At 39.2% G+C, this 20,890-nt stretch overlaps 1 protein-coding gene across 8 annotated transcripts in view; it reads right to left on the reverse strand.

The window, feature by feature from the left end:
* Nucleotides 1-20,890, reverse strand: part of CEP120 (centrosomal protein 120) — an 80,822-nt gene that overhangs the window by 15,834 nt on the left and 44,098 nt on the right. For 7 of the 8 annotated variants that reach the window (XM_045058275.1, XM_019831483.3, XM_045058264.1 and 4 more), the window contains exons 17-19: nucleotides 20,511-20,672; nucleotides 18,086-18,208; nucleotides 11,057-11,155 (exon numbers count right to left, since the gene is read on the reverse strand). In XM_045058275.1, the coding sequence (XP_044914210.1) occupies nucleotides 11,057-11,155; nucleotides 18,086-18,208; nucleotides 20,511-20,672 (384 nt within the window). Of the gene's footprint in view, nucleotides 1-11,053; nucleotides 11,156-11,476; nucleotides 11,663-18,085; nucleotides 18,209-20,510; nucleotides 20,673-20,890 lie in introns of those variants that run through there. The other variant, XR_006598423.1, reaches the window with a different exon arrangement.

Below are 20,890 nucleotides of genomic sequence, written 5' to 3' on the forward strand. Positions count from 1 at the left end.
AGATTAGTTTGCCATACTTCTGTGGGTCCCATTTCTGGGTTCTCTATTCTGTTCCATTAATCCTAGTGTCTCATTTTGTGCCAGTACCATACTGTCTTGACAATTACAGCTTTGTAATACAGTTTGAAGTCCGGGATTGAGATTGCCTCCGGTTTTGGTTTTCTTTTTCAAGATTGCTTTGACTGCTCAGAATCTTTTCTGGTTCTATACAAATTTTAGGATTGTTCCAGCTCTGTGAAGAATGCTGGAATTGCGCTGAATATGTGGATTGCTTTGGGGAGTATCAACATTTTAACAATGTTTGTTTTTCCTATGCAGAAGCATGGAGTATTTTTCCTTTTTGTGTGTGTCATCTTCAATTTCTTTCATAAGCTTTCTACAGTTTTTAGTGTATAGATTTTTCACCTCTTTGGTTAGATTTATTCCTAGGTATCTTACGGTTTTTGGTGCAATTGTAAATGGGATTGATTCCTTGATTTCTCTTTTTGCTGCTTCATCGTTGGTGTATGGGAATGCAGTCGATTTCTGGGCATTGATTTTTAAAAAAAATTTTTTTTTTAACATTTATTTATTTTTGAGACAGAGAGAGACAGAGCATGAATGGGGGAGGGGCAGAGAGAGAAGGAGACACAGAATCGGAAGCAGGCTCCAGGCTCTGAGCCATCAGCCCAGAGCCTGACGCAGGGCTCGAACTCACAGACCGCGAGATCGTGACCTGGCTGAAGTCGGATGCTTAACCGACTGTGCCACCCATGCGCCCCTGGGCATTGATTTTATATCCTGCGACTTTGCTGAATTCATGGATCAGAATTCATGGTAGAATCTTTTGGGTTTTCCATTTAGAGTAATATGTCATCTGTGACAAGTGAAAGTTTGACATCCTCCTGGCTGATTTGGATGCCTTTTATTCCTTTGTGCTGATTGTTGAGGCTAAGACTTCCAATACTATGTTGAATAACAGTGGTAAAAGTGGACATCCCTCTTCCTAGGTTAGGTCTAACTTGAGGGGGAAAACTCTGTTTATCCCCATTGAGGATGGTATTAATATCCTTTCATGTATGGCTTTTATAATCTTGAGATATGATCCTTCTGTCCCTACTTTCTTGAGGGTTTTTACCAAGGGGTTTTTTATTTTTATTTATTTATTTTTAAAGTTTTTATTTATTTTTGAGACAGAGAGAGACAGAGCATGAGCAGGGGAGGGGCAGAGAGAGAGAGGGAGACACAGAATCTGAAGCAAGCTCCAGGCTCTGAGCTGTCAGCACAGAGCCTGACGTGGGGCTTGAACTCACAGACTGTAAGAGCATGACCTGAGCTGAAGTCAGATGCTTAACCGACTGAGCCACCCAGGCGCCCCCAAGGGTTTTTTATTATGTTGTATTTTGTCAAGTGCTTTCTCTGCATCTGTTGAGAGGATCATGTGGTTCCTGTCCTTTCTTTTATTGATGTATCACATTGATTGCTTTGCAGATTTCGAACCAACCCTGCATCCCAGGTATAAATCCCACTTGGTCATGGTGGATAATTTTTTTAAATTTATTATTGGATCTAGTTGGCTAGTATCTCGTTGAGGATTTTTGCATCCACGTTCATCAGGAAAATTGGTCTGTAGTTCTACTTTTTAGTGGAGTCTTTGGTTTTGGAACCAAGGTAATGCTGGCTTCATAAAATGAGTCTAGAAGTTTTCCTTCCAATTCTGTTTTTTGGAACAGCTTCAAGAGAATAGGTAGGTGTTAACTCTTCCTTAAATGTTTGGTAGAATTCCCCTGGAAAGCTATTCGGCCCTGAATTCTTGTTTTTTGGGAGATTTTTGATCACTAATTCGATTTCTTTACTGGTTATGGGTCTGTTCAAATTTGCTATTTCTTCCTGTTTCAGTTTTGGTAGTTTATCTGTTTCTAGGAATTTGTCCATTTCTTCCAGATTGCCCATTTTATTGGCATATGATTGCTCATAATATTCTCTTATTGTTGTTTGTGTTCCTGCTGTTTTGGTTATGACCTCTCCTCTTTTGTTCTTGCTTTTATTTATTTAGGCCCTTTCCTTTTTCTTTTTGATCAAACTGGCTATGGGTTTATCAGTTTTCTTAATTTTTCCAAAGAACCAGCTCCTGGTTTCATTGATCTGTTCTACTGATTTGTTTTTCTTTCTTTCTTTTTTTTTTTTTGGTTACAAGAGCATTGATTTCCTCTCTAATCTTTATTATTTCCTGTCTTCCTCTTCTACTTTCTTTCCAGCTGCTTTCTGGAGGGAGGGGGGTTCCTTCCCATAGTCTCCCCCTGCCTCTGTCCTCTCTCCACAAGCAAAAACAGCTCCCTGCCTTCCACAGCTTCTCTCTCCCCCAGTTCACTTCTCTGTGCCGTGTACCTGGTGCATTCTGTGGTTCAGGTTGTGCAGATTGTTGTGTTAATTCTCAAATCAGTTTTCCCGACGTGCAAGATGGTTTAGTGCAGATCTGGCTGCATTTCAGGGATGGGAGACACAAAAAAACCTCTGTGCTCTTTCACCATCTTGACCCCTCTCTGATCATCTGACTCTTGATTTCAGCTCAGGTCATGATCCCAAGGTCATGGGACAGAGACCTGCATCAGGCTCCATGCTGAGCAGGGAGAATGGTTAGGATTCCATCTCTCGCTCTCTCGCTCTCTCTCTCTCTCTGCCCCTCTCCCCTGCTCTTGTGTACTCTCTCTCAAAGAAAAAGAAAAAAAAAAGTATCTCATGTCTTGATAAGCTATATTTTCATTATTTTTTGGTTCAAAATATTTTCTAAATTCACTTGTCTCCAGTTTAGCTATGGGTAATTAGAAGCATACTACTTAATTTTCAATCATTTGAGGATATTCATTATCTTTTCATTAATTTCTAGCTTAATCTCACTCTGGACAGAACATATTCTAAATTACAATCTTCTGAAATTTATTGAGAACGGTTTGACCTAGCACATGAGCAATTTGGCTGAATATTCCATGTATACTAGAAAACGTGTATTTTGGACTTTTCTGCTAAAATATTCTGTATACCAAGGGTTGTGTTGTCTAAATGTTCTAAATATTTACCAATTCTCTTGTTTGCTCTATCAGTTCCCAGGAGAGTTGTGGTAAAAAATCTACCATTATTATGCATTTGTCTATTTTTCATTTAGTTCTATAGGTTTTTGCTTTACCTAAATTTGTGGCTGTTGTCAGGTGCATACACGTGTGGAATTGCTGTCATCTTCTAGGTGAACTGACCCTTTTATGATCATGAACATTCTATCTACGGTAATGGCTTTTGCCCCAAAATCTGCTTTGCCTGATAAAAGTATTGCTAGATAGGCTTTCCTGTGATGAGTCTTAATATAATATATACTTCTCCCTCTTTTAAACTTATCCATTGTATATCCTTACATTTAAGCTATATGCCTTATGAGTGGTATACTGTTCTTTAGTTTCTCATGCAGTACTGGTCTCTAATGACAGTATTTAGTCCATTTATATTTCAAGTCATTGGTGATACATTGGGTTGCAATCTTTACATGTTGGTATTTTGTACTTGTTCTATCTCTTTGGGGTTATTCTCTCTCTCTCTCTCTCCCTCTCTCTCTTTTTGTTTAGGTTAGTCTAATCCTTTGTCATTCCATTTCCCCTTCTCTATCAGCTTCTCATTCATTTTTACTCTTCATTTACAAATAATAACACAAATCAGTCCTTTGACAACTTCAAATAATGGAACATACTTTGAGCATTTTAACTCTATCCGTCTCTTCTTTTCTACTCTTGTTCTTCTGTTTTTGTCAAGAATTTTAATTCTATCTATATTTTAAAACCAACAAATATTTTGAGTGTTGCTTTCTACAATCCGTATTTATATTTTAGTCAGACATTTATTTCCATTGCTGTTTATTCTCCTGTTTTCATTTGGGATCATTGTCCTTCTGAAGAACACCTTGAATTATTTTCTCTTACTTTAGGTTTGCCATGACAAAGTCTTCTAGTTTTTGTCGCTCTGAAAAGTCTTCTGTCACTGTCATTTATGAAGAACATTTTCAGTGGGAAGAGAACCTTAAGTTGGCAGTTCTGTTCTTGCAATACTTTAAGGATGTTATCCTGCGGCTGGAAAGTCATCTGTCAGTCTTATTGCTGCTCCTATGAAAGCTATGTCTCCGTCTAGCCCCATCTTCTTAAGGGTTTCTTTGCTTTTTGGCAACTCCGCTACCATGAACCTAGGTATGGTATACATGGTATTTATTCCTAGAGTTCATAAACACTCTTGAATCCATGAATTGCTATCTTTTTCACTTTTAGAGAATTCTCATGTAGTATCTCTTCAAATCCTGCTTTCTCTTCCATTCTTTTTCTGAGGGGTTGCTAGAGGCTTCATGTTTGTCTCCCCCAATACATATAGGTTTCCCTGCTTTCTGAAAGTTGGCAGTAAGCCGTTTGACAGAAAAAGCTACATTAGGGGCGCCTGGGTGGCGTAGTCGGTTAAGCGTCCGACTTCAGCCAGGTCACGATCTCGTGGTCCGGGAGTTCGAGCCCCGCGTCGGGCTCTGGGCTGATGGCTCAGAGTCTGGAGCCTGTTTCCGATTCTGTGTCTCCCTCTCTCTCTGCCCCTCCCCCGTTCATGCTCTGTCTCTCTCTGTCCCAAAAATAAATAAATGTTGAAAAAAAAAATTTATATAAAAAAAAAAAAGCTACATTAGTATCGATTTTTGCTAAATAAATCCAAGGAGGATTTTGGCTATTCTGAAAACCATTACCATGCAAATGTAGGTCTTCTGTAAGAGCAAAGTGGCCTAAGGCCAACTGTGGGTAAGCTGGGGATGCTCTTTGCTTTGCATCATTTCTGCTTAAGAGAGGTTTCACAGGAACGCTCTACTTTTGGATAGCTGGGGAAATGTGTGTTATGAAACCTAATCCCCATTTTGAACTGTTAGGGGATGGGGCCTTTGGGAGGTGATTAGGTCATGAAGGTAAGCCCTCCTAAATGGGACTGCTGCCCCTGTAAAAGAGGCCCAGCAGAGCTCCCTGACTCCTCTTCCACGAGGACTTGACAAAAAGGTGGCCTTTTATGAACTGGTGACCGAGCCTACACCCTGATCTTGGCCTTCCAGCCTCCAGAAGTGCGAGAAACCAGTTTCTGTGGTAAGTCTCTGATATTTTGTTATCGGAGCCCAAAGAGACGAAGACAGGGTCCGTAGTTACACACAAATGGTAGTCAATCTCATATCCTCTATCTCAGGGGTCACTCATGTTGTTTGCTATTTTTTCCATCCTCTTTTTTCCCCTCTGTTTCAGCTTAGATGCTTTTTACTGACTTGACTTCACACATCCTTGGTTCTGCTGCATCCAATCTGCTGTTAACTCATCTTTTACATTCTTACATTTCACTTAAAATATTTCTCAGTTCCACAATTTCTACATTATTCAAAATACTCTAATTCTTCATTCCATTTCTCCATCATATCACCTTTGTTCTAGAACACAGTAATAGCAGTTATTGCAAACTTGGCATCTGGTGACTCTAAAATCTGGATTACCTGTTGACTTCTATTGAGCAAAGGGCATTAACAGGCATTCCTTAGGGAAGAAAGACAAGTGGTTGATATGCAAAAGAAAAGCTGCTCCAAGTAAGTCAACAGGGATAGGAAAACTGAAGCCACAAAGTGACACTATTTCAAACCCACCAAACTGGAAAAAATTAACACATGTGATAATAGCCAAGTGTTGGACATCATATGAAGAATAACAGTTACACACCACTCTTGGGAACTCAAGAGTCGTACAAGCACTTTGGAAAGTAATTTTGCCCTATTTAGCAAAGCATTAGAGCAGCGACCCCTATTACCAGAAACTCTACTTTTTGGTATAAATACTAGAGAAACTCGGACAAATTCAAAACTTTTCAGTGCTGTCTTGTTCTAAGTTAAAGGAAAAATCCATTGAAAAAGGACTGGGTAAAATGTGCTATGTTCATCTGTTTGTTTTATAAAGCAATAAAAATGAACTATAGCTACTTGCCTCAACATAGCTAAATCTCAACACCAATTTTGAGTCATACAAGGCAGACAAGAGAATGATTCAAAGGCAATGAGTCCATCTACATAAAGTTTAAAACCACACAAACGTAAAGAAAAGCAAAGGGAGAATAAATACCAAATTTAGGCAAGTAGTTACCTCTGGAGAGGATGCAGTTGAGCAAAGGCACAGAAGGCTTCCAGAACACTGATAATATGCTCTGGTTCTTAAAATAGAAGTGGGGGGGGGGGGGCGGGTAGGGTGCATAACCATCTTCTTTTTCTTTCCCTCTTTGGACTGTTAGGATCTATTTCTTTTAAAAAGCAACTATTAAGAAAGAAAGGAAAAGAAAGCTCGGCAAAAACAGACCCAGTTGTTACCTCTGGCTGGTGATTTTTATTTTCTGTGTTATGCAGTGCTGCAAAGTTTGTCTTTGTTTACAATAAGCAAGCATAATTACAAGCAGAAAAAAATAATAAGAGTCAATTAGGTTAGGTTACTTTGTAAAATTGTAATTTTATAAGACTTGAAACATCCTAGTTCTAAAACACAGAAGACAAGCCTTTAAATGCCTTGAATTTTTCCTCACATATATGGCATTAATACTGATCACACACGCACACACAAAAATTAGAGGTTACAGAAAGAAATCCTCTCTGCTGCCAGGTGCTCTGGGTTAAAGACTCCTCAATCAAGTGAGTATAATCTTTATTTTGCCTGAGCTGCCTATAAATCCAGAGAGGAGATGTAAACATGCATACACTAGACTAAACAGCGGCTAAAAAGTGGCCACTACTTACTCTCCCGCTCACACATACCATGTAAGTCTGTGGGAAAAACTTACAACTAAACTAAGGAACTCAAGTCAAGTTTTCTGAAAATAACCCAGAGCTGACAAGTCAGTAGGAGGGCCTGGATGGTTTCAAGACACAGTTTTTAACCAAGACTTGGACCTCCAACTGTTTTCTTAAACAAAGATTTACATCCCATCCTTGGCTAAATTACTTATAAATTAATCAAATTAATTACCCTGAGTGGATAAGCAGGAGACTGGACAAGATAGTGCTGATGTCAGCCAATGAAGCCTGTGTTGTTTTAACTAAATATATCAGAGCTTAGTTTTAAACAGATCTACTGTGCACAAATATGGTAAGGGACCCACATCCTACCCAAAATCTTAGTTCTGTTTCCTGTCTTGGGAACAAGCGGACCTAGTTTCAATTTATCTCACATAATGAAAATGTTAAATTTTCTACACGAACAAATTCATACCTCTTAATGATTTATGTTTCAAAAGGAGTAGCTTTTATTCAACCTACACAATTGTTTTCTAAGGTGATGAGAAATATTTTTAAACAAACATTTTTTAGAAAAAAAAATTAAAGTGACAATCTTGAGTGTTTGTCAAACAATGAAACCTTTGGTTTAAAAATATTTCTGTAGTGTATCTTCATGGAGGCTGGGGGTGGGGCAGAAACAACTAAATTTCCCCTTAGATGTCTCACCATCAGAATTCTTTCAGATCTGTGCTACACATTGTACCAAAGATATCAAGTCCAGAATGTCTGGGTATCATTTCCTTGTTTTCTAAGTTAGGACCCATTTATGTTTATTTGTTTGTTTTTTTTACAGCTGTTACTTCCCCAAGTTAGCAAAGAACAACAACAACAAATCTACAGCTTGGAAACGCAGACTTTGGGGAATTAGACGATTTTTTTTTGCCCTAAATCATTAGAAGAGTATGTTTTTTGTGTGTGTTTTTTTTTTGTTTTTAATTCACAAATTGACTGTACGGGGTCACCTTTGAGGAATGGAAATCTGTTTAAACATTCTTTTGGCAATAGGCACCCAGCATCAGATCTTATTTCCAAGCTTTACCAGCTGGGTTTTGTCATTAACATTTATTAACACTCTAAGATATGGCTTTCCCCATCTAATCCGTACTACACAAATGTTTTGTATGGCCCTCCAGAGGATTTTGCTGTGACAAATTACTGGCAGAGATTATAGCCCCGTGGCTATTCACCAGAGGCAATGTAAAATTAACATGGTACTAATCCAATTTAAACAAGAAGTTGCACAAACAATCCTCTGAACAAAAGCAGATAGAGGATTCCAATTTTATATTCAAACACAATAAATGTGTTTTTAATAAAAAGTTCTAGAAAAATATGGTACTTTCACACATATGAATTGTGCCTATTTGATGAAGCTATTAATTTTAACCCTATAAGAACAGTTAGTGGCAGAGCACAATTTGGGATGGTCATGGCAAAGGCTTATATTTGCTCTTCAAGTACCAAACCTCCAATGTCGTCTGTGGAACATCAGTGATTCCTAGTGACCTAAAGGTTGTTTACAGTGTTGTTTCCAAAGCAGAAAGTTAGTGGGATAAGGAACAGAATTAGTCTCGAGGAAGATTACTGCACTCAAAGAATGAGGCTCTTTTCTCGAAGAAATAGTTTAGAGTTGAATTCTCAATTTAACGCCGTTTTCTTAATACATAAAGTTACTCACGGGGAAGCATCTGACTTTCGTGATAGCCTCTCCTACTAGGAACAAACAGCAAAATTATCTGCCCATGCTTTTTAGGCAAGGGGGTAGAAAATACATAGGACAAAAGGGGGTAAATGTAAGAGAATGGATGAAATGGGAAGATTCGGAAGGTAACAAAAGGGTACAGGAAGGAGACATTTCAGTCATTAACGATTACTCCTCTCTCCAAAGGAAATGCCCTCCTCAACGCTCCCACTTTTCCACCTTTTCATGACTGGTTCTGGTCATGCCCCATGATTCATTCCCTCAGTCTCTGAGCCTTCACTGTGTAACTTCTTTAATGGCAGGCACCATTTTCTACTTCTTCCCCATCTCCTCTCCGTACTTTGGCATCCTGACTGGAGCTTCTTCTCGCTCGAGGTCACTTCAATTCTCATTATGAGAGCTGGTCTAATAGTCACTGATGCCATTTTCCTTGCTGGGGTGTGCCAAACCATGACTTGTGCCTGGATACTGTGTCAGAAATCCCTAAAACCTTCCAGGGCTCACTTCCTTCTCCTCGAAATCCTTTCATTATTTGGCTTCCATGGAATAACCTGATACCAGCATAAAGGGGAAACAGCCGGGACCCCAGTCCAGTGGCTCTAATCCTTGCTCTCTCACTCGTGACCTGTGCGATCGGGTGCACCTTCCTTAACTTCCCTAAGTCTCCGTTTCTTTCATCTAGAAAATCGAAATTCAGTTACCAGCTCTACTGCGATCTTGGTTAGGATGAAATGACAAGGTGTGAGGGGCCTGAAATCATGACCGCCCTCTTGCTCTCTGCCCATTGGTTCCATCATCAGCTCTCAGGCCTCCTCCGCAAACCTAAGAATGCTCAGTTTTATCTACCACAGCTTACATTCTCACATCTGCAAGGAGCCCAATCATCCTCCCAATACCGGCTGCATATTTCTGAATGCTTGCTGAATTTCTTTTGGCAAAAGTCAAGATGTCCACATTTGCAAGTCCTTTCTCCTCCTTGTATTACTACTGTTATTTCCACACTGGAAAACTCGCTTTGCAGACACTGAGGCTTCAGCCTTTGGCATCATCTTCAACTTTCTACTTTGCATTACAATCAGGTAAAAACGGGGCTATATCAATCTACCAAAACCATGTTTTGGGGGTTTCTTCCCCAGGAATCTGTGTGTCACGTTCCCACTTAAGTTCCAGTCCCGGTTACCTGAAACTACCTCTAAAATTGACCCTCCTCTCTTGTCCAAGTAGAGTCTCTGCTTTCCACCTTCCTGCATGTTTGCTATACTCATTTTGTTGGTTACATTTATAGCATTTCCCTCCCTGCTTTCTTAAGTCACAACCAGCTCACCAGAGGTCTATCTCAAATACTCCTCTTCCACAGTGTCCTACTTAAGTGCTATTAAATAGATGTACTTTCCCCTCCTGCCTCCTCAGGATGGTTCTTGTCACGGCTCTCACTCTTAAATATAAATGTTACATTTATAATTTTCTTCCCTCTTAATAAATTGCAAGCTCTCTGAGGGAAAGACTTAAGTTTTACATACACCAATAAATCTAGGGCAGTACTGTGAATACAGGAGGCCCTCAGTACACGCATCTGTCCTTGATCCTGTGAACATTTATAAAATACTTTCACTTCGTGTAATATTCTGTTATGCTTACAATCTCAACTCTTCGACAAGCTACATTAAGGCAAACTGTACTGTTTATTCTCCTGAGGTCTTGTACATACCTCTCTTTGAGAGCAGTAGGTGTTTAGTACAATACCACAGAGATGTTTAATAGCATTTGCTGGTCATGGAGACAGAGAAAAAAATACAATTATGAAAAACCCTATGTGCCAAATTTCACTCCGAATAAACTGATTAAAGAAAGGCAAAAGTTTGAAGGGTTAGGTCAAGTAGATTAGATTCTAAAGAAAAACCTTGCTCACATTTAATTGATCTTAATCACTTGAGCAAATTTCACTCCAAAATAAGATTAATTTCTCCTAAGGCTTATGGTATTTGTTATTTAGTAGTAGGAAGAAGAAGAAAAAAGAAGTCTAAGAAGAATTCAGGAAACCACTATCACTTTTAAATTCTTGTAAAATTGTGCAAAAATTGTGATTCCTTTTCTTAACTGAATACATGACTAGGTCTTCTAGGACTAACATTTGAAATCAGCTGTTCACCTGAAGGACATGTTAAATTTTTTCAGTTATTCTGAAATTTCTCTTCTGAAAGTTACTTTCAATGGAAAGAAATTAATACTAAGACAAAAAAAAAATGGCTGTTTTATAAGTGAAAGTGAAAGAAATCATTCCTAATTTCTTCTGGGGAGGACAACAGTTGCCAATTTGAAAAAAAAAAAAAAAAAAAAAAGGACCTAAGAGTTAATTTTTTTATTAAGAAAACAATCTTTTAATAATCTCGAAAATAGCCCTGCAGATCCAAATGTCCACATATGAACGTGATAGCTACTGCCAAATACGCATACTTTTAAAGAATCAAGGGGAAAAAGACATAAAAAGAAGAATCCATCATCAGCTATAAACTACATACCTGTTTAAGTCTGGCAAGTTCTTTCAAAGCTCGTCCCCACTGCTGCTTGTAATGTAGTTTAGACTTAGTTGCAGATTCCAACTTCCTTTCAAGTTCAACCTAACAGTGATTAAAATCGTATCAAGTGAAACACTATACCACTGTGTACAATCACTGAAAGATAATATATACAAAGAGTCTGGCTTAAGAAAAGAGTTTATACAGTGTAACATACGACATCATCTAAAACTGTTATATAATTTACTATAAATATTATGGCACATGAACATTTTCTTGTTTAAAATATAGTCGTATTTTTACTGCCTAACAGCCTATACTGAAAGGAACGGAATCAGTCTTAACCTCCAGACAGTTACTATAAATGTATTAAAACGTGTATAGAGTGCAAAACATTCATTTTTTACAAAAAGCAGTCCTTACTGTTAGCATTCCAATTTAGCTGGCACTCGACATCTCAGAAACCTAGTTCTTCCTTCTGGGGGCCTATCATGAGATGGAACTTGGTCTTACAACCCCGAGAGCTAGTAGAGATACTCTTATAACTCTATTGCCGCAAAACTCGGAGAGTGCTGAGAGCAGGGAGATCTTTTATCAGAAAGCAGTTTACTGAGAAAGAGGACAAAGGGGAAAATATTTTAAGAATGTTAAAATAAACCTGAGAGTAGGAAAAATAATGCTCCTCATAACACTAACTTTGATTTTCTATTTTTCCTCAAACATATAAAGAAAAACATGAAAGTGATTCCATTAAAAAAAATGGTTATTTATACTTGCAGCAGGCAATCTGTTGTGCATGAACCGAAGCCAACTTGGCGATGTTCTGGAATGTACGTTCTCAGTGTTTCAAACCAAGTACCAAACAAATTCATGAAGCCAACAGACAGTTTTACTATTTAAGTGATAATGTAATAATCTGCCTGAATTACAGCACAATACTGTGACTCTAAACTGGTCTGAGTTTTTTATATCAAGTCTAGTTTTTCCCATACACACAACTCTTCATGTTTTGCAGGAACATCAAACCAAAGGCACAGTCCCAAAATTCAAACTTCAGAAAACGTGTATGAAAATAAAAGGAAAGGAAAAGCAGATTGCCAAATTCCCTTCACAAAAGACCAGAATATTCTCTGCAGTAATATATGAACTCATGGAGTCACGGTCTTTTCTGCTTTATAAATCCCTGGTGCTTGAATTTAAAGGTGTTGACATTTCACAACTAGACTTACATGTCTTAAGTTGAATAAATACTCTGAGATTATCAAAGGTGACCTCTTCTACTTGTGCCCCAAAGATTTATACATATTACTTGGTAATTTAACAGTAGGGCATAAGTCAGAGGAATAGCAAAAATCGTTTTATATTGCTGGGACAAAAGGGTAGTATTTAATTATAAAAGTGATCATGTCCCTGGGTCTTGGAGAAGGTCTGGTAGCCTAGACTGGCCCAAGGATGAGGGTTAGGAAGGGATAACCCCAGAGGAATCAAGTATTTCCCATGGTCTGACTCAATAGAAAAGTCTGGATAGGTTTTATCAGTTTTGCCAGGATTATCAAAATTACATTTGCATATTCACAGTTAAATTAAAAAGAAAACGTAGTTTGCAAATTTCAGATTCAAACCCCACTTTTCTAATGCATTCCTATGACCTAATCAGTGATTCCTAACCTTTCTTCTTTTTTTTTTTTTTTAAGAATACAAGTGCCTCTGTGATTCTAAGGAAACACAAGGGACCCAGTTCCCAGAAACATGCACGCGACTAAAGATTTGCGAGAACTCCAGGGCATTCAAAGACCTTGAGTTGAAACCTCTCCTCTTGAGTAGATCTAAGGCTTGGGCAAGCTTTTCACTTACCTCATGAACCAAGTTACAGATTTCTCATGTGAAAACTCACCTCAGGACCCAGAGTCCATTCAGAGGCCAGTGCAGGCAGAAAGCACAAACCCGTGTTCACTCGTTCTCTGCCTCCCTGTTTCTAGGCCCACAAGTCTCATTCTCTGCTCAGTGGATGGCACGGTCTTTGTCTCTGATGCCCTATTCCCCACTGTCACAAGGAACTACAGAGACTTCTCCCTGGCAGAACTTGGCAGTTTTATTCTTCTATGTTGCTCCTGCCCTTTCCTTAGCCCACGTTCGTATCTTCTCCAGTCTCCTCAGCCTCCACACTTTTCTGTCTCCAAATCCCGCAAACCACTGTCAGGTCAATTTACTCTCAAAGATGCCGCTGCTACTTGCCTGCAGGCTGGAACCCACACTCCTCTGCCTGTTTTAAGGTGTTCCAGAATCGAACTTCTGTCCTACGTGCTGCACCTGTTTCCTTGGTGTTCCTCAACAAAAAACCCTCTACTCCAGCCCGTAGGTTGGTGTCCTGGTTCACCCCCCATCACCCAATTAACTTCCTACGCCTGTCACTTTCTTCTCTGCTTACTTAAAACTACTATTTTCTCAACTGCAAAGAGTTTCTATCCTATTCCCTGGTATTTGATCACACACAGTCACTTCAGGCTCCTTGAGGCATCTCTCCAATTTTATTACAAACTCTTTAAAAGTGAGGTCCCGGAAGGATCATGTACTTTTTCTCCTCTTTTTTCTCTCATCTTTCCCTTTGCCTTAAGACAGGGGTGGACGCATGGTAGCTACCAAACAATCATAAATACATAAATTTTGCATTTATCTTCAACTTCAGTCTGCCCTACTATATTAATGTTTTCCATATTTCATTTATTTAAAAACCTATTTTTAAGCCATCTAAGAGACACTCCTAGTTAAAAGCAAATCATAAACTATTCTTGACTTTTTAATAAAAGGAAGGAAGAATTACATCTGGTAAAACTATATCTTATTTTACACCATTTTAGTGAAAACTGAAGTATTTCTGTTAAACTGAAGAGAATAGGTAATCAGCAAATGCTCTCTAGTTCACATAACCACAAGTTATACAATGAATAAGATACTTTTTCACTTATGTCTTTCTTTTTGTGCGTTTATGTCTTTGTTATTACTTAGCAATAAGAAATAAGATTCTGCCCTCTTCTGGCTCCAAACAAAATTTACCAAGAATTTTCACCAGAGCTGAGAAGCTGTGTTTTACTCAACACTTAAACATGCTGGATGAGTTCCATGGGTCTCAAACAGAGGCAGTTTAATTATTCATTTTTTTCCCCTTGCCCTTCACAAGTTCATGGCACTGTTTACATTTCTGATACGTTGAGGGATTTTTATCCTTTTGGTAGAAGTATAGTTGGAAAACGAGATTTAAAGAAATCACGTAAAATGTCTTTCTATGGCAGCTAGTTACCAACTTTCTATTCACAAAAGATAAGGTTCTAATTGTGAGATATGTGGTCTCTGAAGGTAAAATAAAAACACTCTTTGACGCTTAGTGTCTGTGCACTTTAGCTATCTTTGGTAGGTACCACAGAATTCACAGTTGTAAACAGGGAAACAGTGGAATACTTGTTTTTAATCAAAAGAGGGGTTATGGGGCACCTGGGTGGCTCAGCCAGTTGGGCGACCGACTCTTGACTTCGGCTCAGGTCACAGTCTCGCGGTTCGTGGGTTTGAGCCCCACGTTGGGCTTGGTGCTGACACTGCAGAGACTGCTTGGGAGAGCCTCTCTCTCTCTCCAAATAGGTAAAATGAACTTTTTGTTTTTTAATTTTATTTATTTTTGACAGAGAGAGAGACAGAGCATGAGCAGGGGTGGGGCAGAGAGAGAGGGAGACACAGAATCGGAAGCAGGCTCCAGGCTCCGAGCTGTCAGCACAGAGCCTGACGTGGGGCTCGAACTCACGAAACTGTGAGATCATGACCTGAGCCGAAGTCAGATGCTCAGCCAACTGAGCCACCCAGGCACCCCCCCCCCTTTTTTTTTTAAGAGGGGTTAAAAATGTCCAACTGGATTCAAGTTCACTGATAGAGAAATTCAAAAGGCCCAAGAATCAAATGGAGAAACAAAAAGATTTTCCAGGTATGTAAGCAGCAGAATCAACAAGGCTTGGCAGTTAAGTGCACGTGGGGGTAGGAAGAGGAACCAGAGACAGCGTGGCAATGGACAGGCTGCAGCAAGCCAGTGAGTTCAGAAGCAGAACAAACTGGTTAATACCTGCTTCAACCCCTCAAAAACTTATTTTACCACACCCTTTCTTGTCGCCAGCTTTTCTACATATTATTCACCCTTTCTGCCTCTTAAATAGCGTTTCTACTTCCTAAGACTGACTCTTCTTTGGTCCACTCATCCCCTCCTCTCTCAAAGCTCAATTTCTTCTTGCTATTAATTGCTGCTTATCCTCAATCTAAAAATATTCAGGGGCACCTGGGAGGCTCAGGTGAGAGTCCCAACTCTTTGACTAGAGGTCGTGATCCCAGGGTGGTGGGATCAAGCCCCACATGGGGCTCGGCCTTGGGCCTGCTCCCTCTGCCCCTCTCTGGCTCACTCAAAAAATATCTCTGTATATGTATATGTATATGTTCGTAGATTTTCCACCTACCATATAAGGTTTTAATAACATGAAGCCCCCTGGTTACATATTTTCCTGGTTTTTTTTCAATGCCAAACTTTTTTAACCCTCTGCAGTTTTGCTTCTTCAAAATCTCTTACCTGCAAAACTTAAGGCCCTTCTTCAACCGTTCTTGACTTGGCTGTCGTAAGAGATGACTTCTATTTCCTTATTCTCCAAATCCCTCCTCTTAGCACTGCACTAGACTGTCTTTACTATGTCTCTGGATCTTTTTAGCCTCCTTCTCTGACTCTTGCTTTTTGTACCTGAGGCCGTAGTTCCCACCAACTTGTCTGGGTGTCCTTCCTAAAGACACCTTAGACCATTTCATCTAAATCCAAGGCGGTTAGTTTATTCCAGTGATTCCAAATCTTTATCTCTACCCCCTTTTCTCTCTTCCTACTATACTTGCCTATTTGTTAAAAAACTGTTGATTTAATTTTGAGAGAGAGAGGGAAAGAGAGAGTCCGGGAGAGAATCCCAAGAAGCTCCGAGCTGTCAGCACAGAGCCTGACGCAGGGCTCAAGCTAATGAACTGTGGGATCATGACCTGAGGTGAAATCAAAAGTCAGACACTTAACCGACTGAAGCAGCCAGGCGTCCCATACTTACCCATTTTCAACCCCTCAGTGAACTGCTCCGCTTCAACTTTTTCTGCTAGAGTCTCAAATGGAACCTGCCTAGAACCATAATTCTCTACAACTTTCAACCTCCTCAAAAAGTTCTTCCTGAAAATTCTTCACTCCTATTAACATCCATTAAGCCAAGAGTCATCTCTGACTTTTCTTACCAGATGAAATACAAATTCTTTAACTTAGCATCTAAGGTCTTCCCCACATATGGCCACAAATTATCTTAATTTCTAGCATTCTCTTATCAGCCCTGTTATTTTCCAACAACTACCACAATAGTTAAACTCCCAAGTTCTAGTCAAGCTATTACCCGAATATGCAATAGGCTTTCTAACCCCTCTAGTTCTCTTGAATACTTCTTGGAATACTCTCCCACACACATTCACTTATTAATGCGCCCTTTAGATTCTATATCTAGTCTTCCTTCTTAGTTTACCTCATGTGTTGATTTCAGAAGTAGCTTTGTCTCCGCTTTGAGTTCACGGCATTTAGTAACAGAGAGTTAGATTGTATGGTAAGCTATTACCTGCCTTTCACTTTAATCATCTGGGTAAGTTCCCTGCCTCTTTGTAGGACTCGTCATTTATTTGACTCTCTCTTGAACGTTTTTAAATCATTCAGCATAGCATTTAGCACAGCGCCCAGGAGCATGCATCTTCGCTGGATAATGAAAAACCAGTTCTGTCATTTAGCATCCTGCCAGGAAACTGGTTAAATGGGTAACAGGAAAGCACAAATGCTAGAGAGGATAGGATGAGGCAACCAGTGATAAGCAGGAGCAGCCAGGCCCTACGTCTCCAGGGTAGGAGGGACTACAAAAGCAAGTACCATGGGTAACAGTTCTTCCTACTAGGAACGCAGAAACACGGATTGTTCATGCAGTAGGGACAGCCCAAGGCAAGCTGGAGAGAAGGTGTCTAGCCAGAGAGGAAACCATAAAAAGGTGCACCTACTAAGAGAGAAGGGAAGCACACAAAGAGAAGAACGAACTACCCTGGCAACTTCCTGACACCCCCTACCGATCTTCTGATAGTGCCCCCTAGTGGCCACATCTGCAGCGGAAAAGAGGCAAGGAAGCCTTCCATAGAATGTTCAGTGGACAATGACAGGCCATGGCTGACACCATGAAATCCTGTAACTTCTGAAAATTATTCTCTTATTACCTGTGTCATTTCTTGGGTAGGCTGTATCTTTTTAATAATACCTAAAAAATACTAAACGATAAAATGCAACAGCACATACTGTCAAACTTAACATTACACATTTTGGACAGTACACAGTTTTTAATGCCTAGAAGCAGAACATTCTTCCCGTTTGCAGAGGATCACTATGTAACTAGAGGCAGGACCTGGCCTCCAACCGCAAGAAACAAAATAGGATGGATATCCCTTCTCTGGGCTCAGAGGAGAGCGTAGTCTTGTGATTGATACGAATGCTCCTACCTGGGGCACTGAATCTACAGGGTAGTAAGTAATATGCAGTCAGCATTCATGATGGCAAGACTGGCTGTTGAATACGGAAATCAGGTGATAAGGCAGTGAAAGCACCAACAATAGTAAGAGGAGACAGTTTTGGGACAGGATAGGCCATGCTGTGCTTCCCCCTGTTCTTGTACATATTTTGGAAGTTGTTCTTTAGCCTTCTTGAGAGTTCTGTGGATTCCTTTATTTCTAGAGTTAGTCACTTCTGTTTTGTGCAACCAACAACTCTAGTTAGTATATGCTGTAACTGATAGAAGTCAAGAAATTCAAGTACTTACAATGACACTTACAGTGTCTCAAATGCTGTTCTTATTTGATATCAGAATACTACAGTGAAATGTCAGTACATTTTATATTCAAATAGCACCTACTGATTTTATAAATTATCAGAATTAAATTGCCATAAAATGACATGGGTACCTTTTCCAAGGTGAGTAGATTTATTTCAGACTGAAGGCGGATTTCTGGTTTGTTGCTTTGCTGATCCTTGAACTGATGGAATTCTTTTTCCAAAATCTTATACTTATTTTCAGCATCATTAAGCTGTATTAAAAAAAAAAAAAAAAAAAAAAAAGGATGACAGCCATTTAAAAAGACCAGTATGCAAAGAGTTCAATGCTACAGAATTCAACATTTTTTTTCTTATTGTAAAGCTTATTTATAGTAGAAAATTTAGAAAATCCATAAAGCATAATGAGGAAAATTAAGATTTCTAGTAATCTTAAAAATTTAGTGAGTCAACTAATTAACATATACAAAAACTTTTATTTACGAGTGGGAAATGTGTTAGAAAACCAGGATCATGAGAACATTTTTGCTCAATTTTAGATGGCAAATGAAAGTCACTTTATAAAAATACTTATACTATACCCTTAAGATGTCACGTGTACGAGAATACTATGCACATTAGATATACCAGCTAATGACGATAAAAATAAAAAACTTAATTTTAGCGCGGTATTTATTGTTCTTATAATTTAAAACTGTGAAAGTTTCATAACTCAAACACTATTACAACTTAAAGTCATTTCAAGGTGATTTAACTCAACCCCTTCATTTCTGTGGATAAGACATTTGAGGGTTTCAGAAGCTCAGCTCGGCAGTGCCCAGGATCTAGTCAGCGGCAGAGACATGAACAGCTCTCAGATCTATTCATCCCCTAGAATAATGCTCTGATGAAAGCAGGCAATACTTTTTAAAATTAAACAAAACAGAGACTTGCCTGGACTCAACACTCTATATATAATTTCCCTTAGAACACTTTCAAAACTACCAAAACAAAACAAAAAACCAAACAGAATATAAGAATGTTCTTTTCAAATCTGGGATTTTTTTTTTTTTTAATCAAATGCAAACAAGGACTGTTAAAGATGCCTTCCATAACCCTCTAGCAAGTATTAGATAAACCCATTTATCTACTTACTAAGACATAAGACTTAACTAAATTTGAAATGCTGAGAAAATTGGTGGCAAAAATGGAATTTAAATTATCAATAATCAATTCTTGTTTCATGCCAGTAAGCACAAATAATTCTAATTAGGGTTTAGTTTATCTAGCATCTTTAGGTAATGAGGTACTCTTTTACCTGCAAAGTCTTCCTATGGCTGAAGTTTACTTCTTTGAATATCCAAACTTTGACTTTTCAATTTGGAAAAAAAAAACCTTCTCAAGCATCTCTCTCTCTCATTTATTTCTGTTTTAAACAAAAGCTAACAGACTTAAAATTTGGTATTTTCTCTACCATTCAGAAACATTACCATAAATTTTTATTTTATTATTATTATTGAGACAGAGAGAGACATAGTGTGAGCGGGGGAGGACAGAGTGAGAGGAAGACAAAGAATCCAAAGCAGGCTCAAGGCTCTGAGCTGGCAACACAGAGCCCGAGGCAGGGCTTGAACCCATGAACCATGAGATCATGACTTGAGCCGAAGTTGGATGCTTAACCGACTGAGCCACCCAAGTGTCCCAGAGACATTATCATAAACAATTACTGTGCCTAAAATCAGGTTGTGCAGAAGTAAGCTATGCGGCACACTAGGCTTTTTCTTTTGCTAAATGTCCATAAGTGACACGGATTGTTTGAGTTCTGGGAACTGCTTTTATATTTTGAAATATACACACTTATCTTCATCACCTTTCACTGAAAGAATGATCAAAGAGACAGTCAGTCTGGGACATACTTAGAAAGGGGACCCTCTCTGAAGCCATGGGCAGCAATACGATTGTTTAGTACAAAGTAAGTCCTGGGCCTGGAGGAAGTCCAATACTGGAGGGCTAGGAAAAGGAAAAGGAGCCTGAGAGGTGGCCAGAAAGTAGAGGAAGACCAGGAGAGTGGGGTTAAAGAAGGGGAAAGAAGAGAATACACAACAAAAGTCCAACAGTGTTGGAGCTGTCTGATTAAGAGGGGGAGTCAAAGTGATGAGCCACTGGTGGCTTCGCTGACAAGGGGCTGGAGCCAAGGGGATGGGGTGTGGGGTGGGAAGGGCCGAAAGGTGAGAGTAAGGTGAGGAGCGCAGAGGCACTCACGAACCGGCGTTCTTAACTGAATTTGGTCCAGTGACACATGCACAAGATGTTGGCCAAAAGGCGATTTATCAGAAAGAAAGATGTTGAGTTACCTGAAATATAGTTCAGTCTTGTGCAAATAGTGACAAGGGAAGGAAAATTATTCCAAGGTAGTCTTTAGCTTTGATTTAGGAAAACAGGAGCCAGCTTAAAGTATATCGGCATCTTGGTGCAATCAACATCATCAATAGTTCAAACCACTGTGAATTTCTCTAACTTTTCAGTGAACTCTTCCTACAAAACAAACTCTAAGTGATGACAACTATTTGATCCCACCTGCTGCTGCAGTCGATGTTTGTCCTCTTCTAGCTGCTTGATCTTTAACCTTTCTAGTTCTACTTGGTGAACACAATCTTCTCTGGCCCTGCGGATGGAGTCCTGAAGTTCTTGCAGGTTCCGGTCACGTTCTGATTTCAGTTCCTTCCTTTCTCTTTGAACCTAAAAACAAGTGCGTCTTTATGAAGCTGGCTTAAAGGCTCAGCTACAGTATGCTGTTCAATATTCTATTATCCTTCTACACAATGTTTACAATATTTGCAATTTTATTTTCATATCCTTTTCCATTGTCCAAGTTCATGTTGAAGCACAATTGAAATTATACATTAAAAAAATTTTTTTTAATGTATTTATTTACTCTTGAGAGTGCACGAGTGTGT

This window comes from Felis catus, chromosome A1 (assembly GCF_018350175.1).
Source record: "Felis catus isolate Fca126 chromosome A1, F.catus_Fca126_mat1.0, whole genome shotgun sequence".
Taxonomy (NCBI): domain Eukaryota; kingdom Metazoa; phylum Chordata; class Mammalia; order Carnivora; family Felidae; genus Felis; species Felis catus.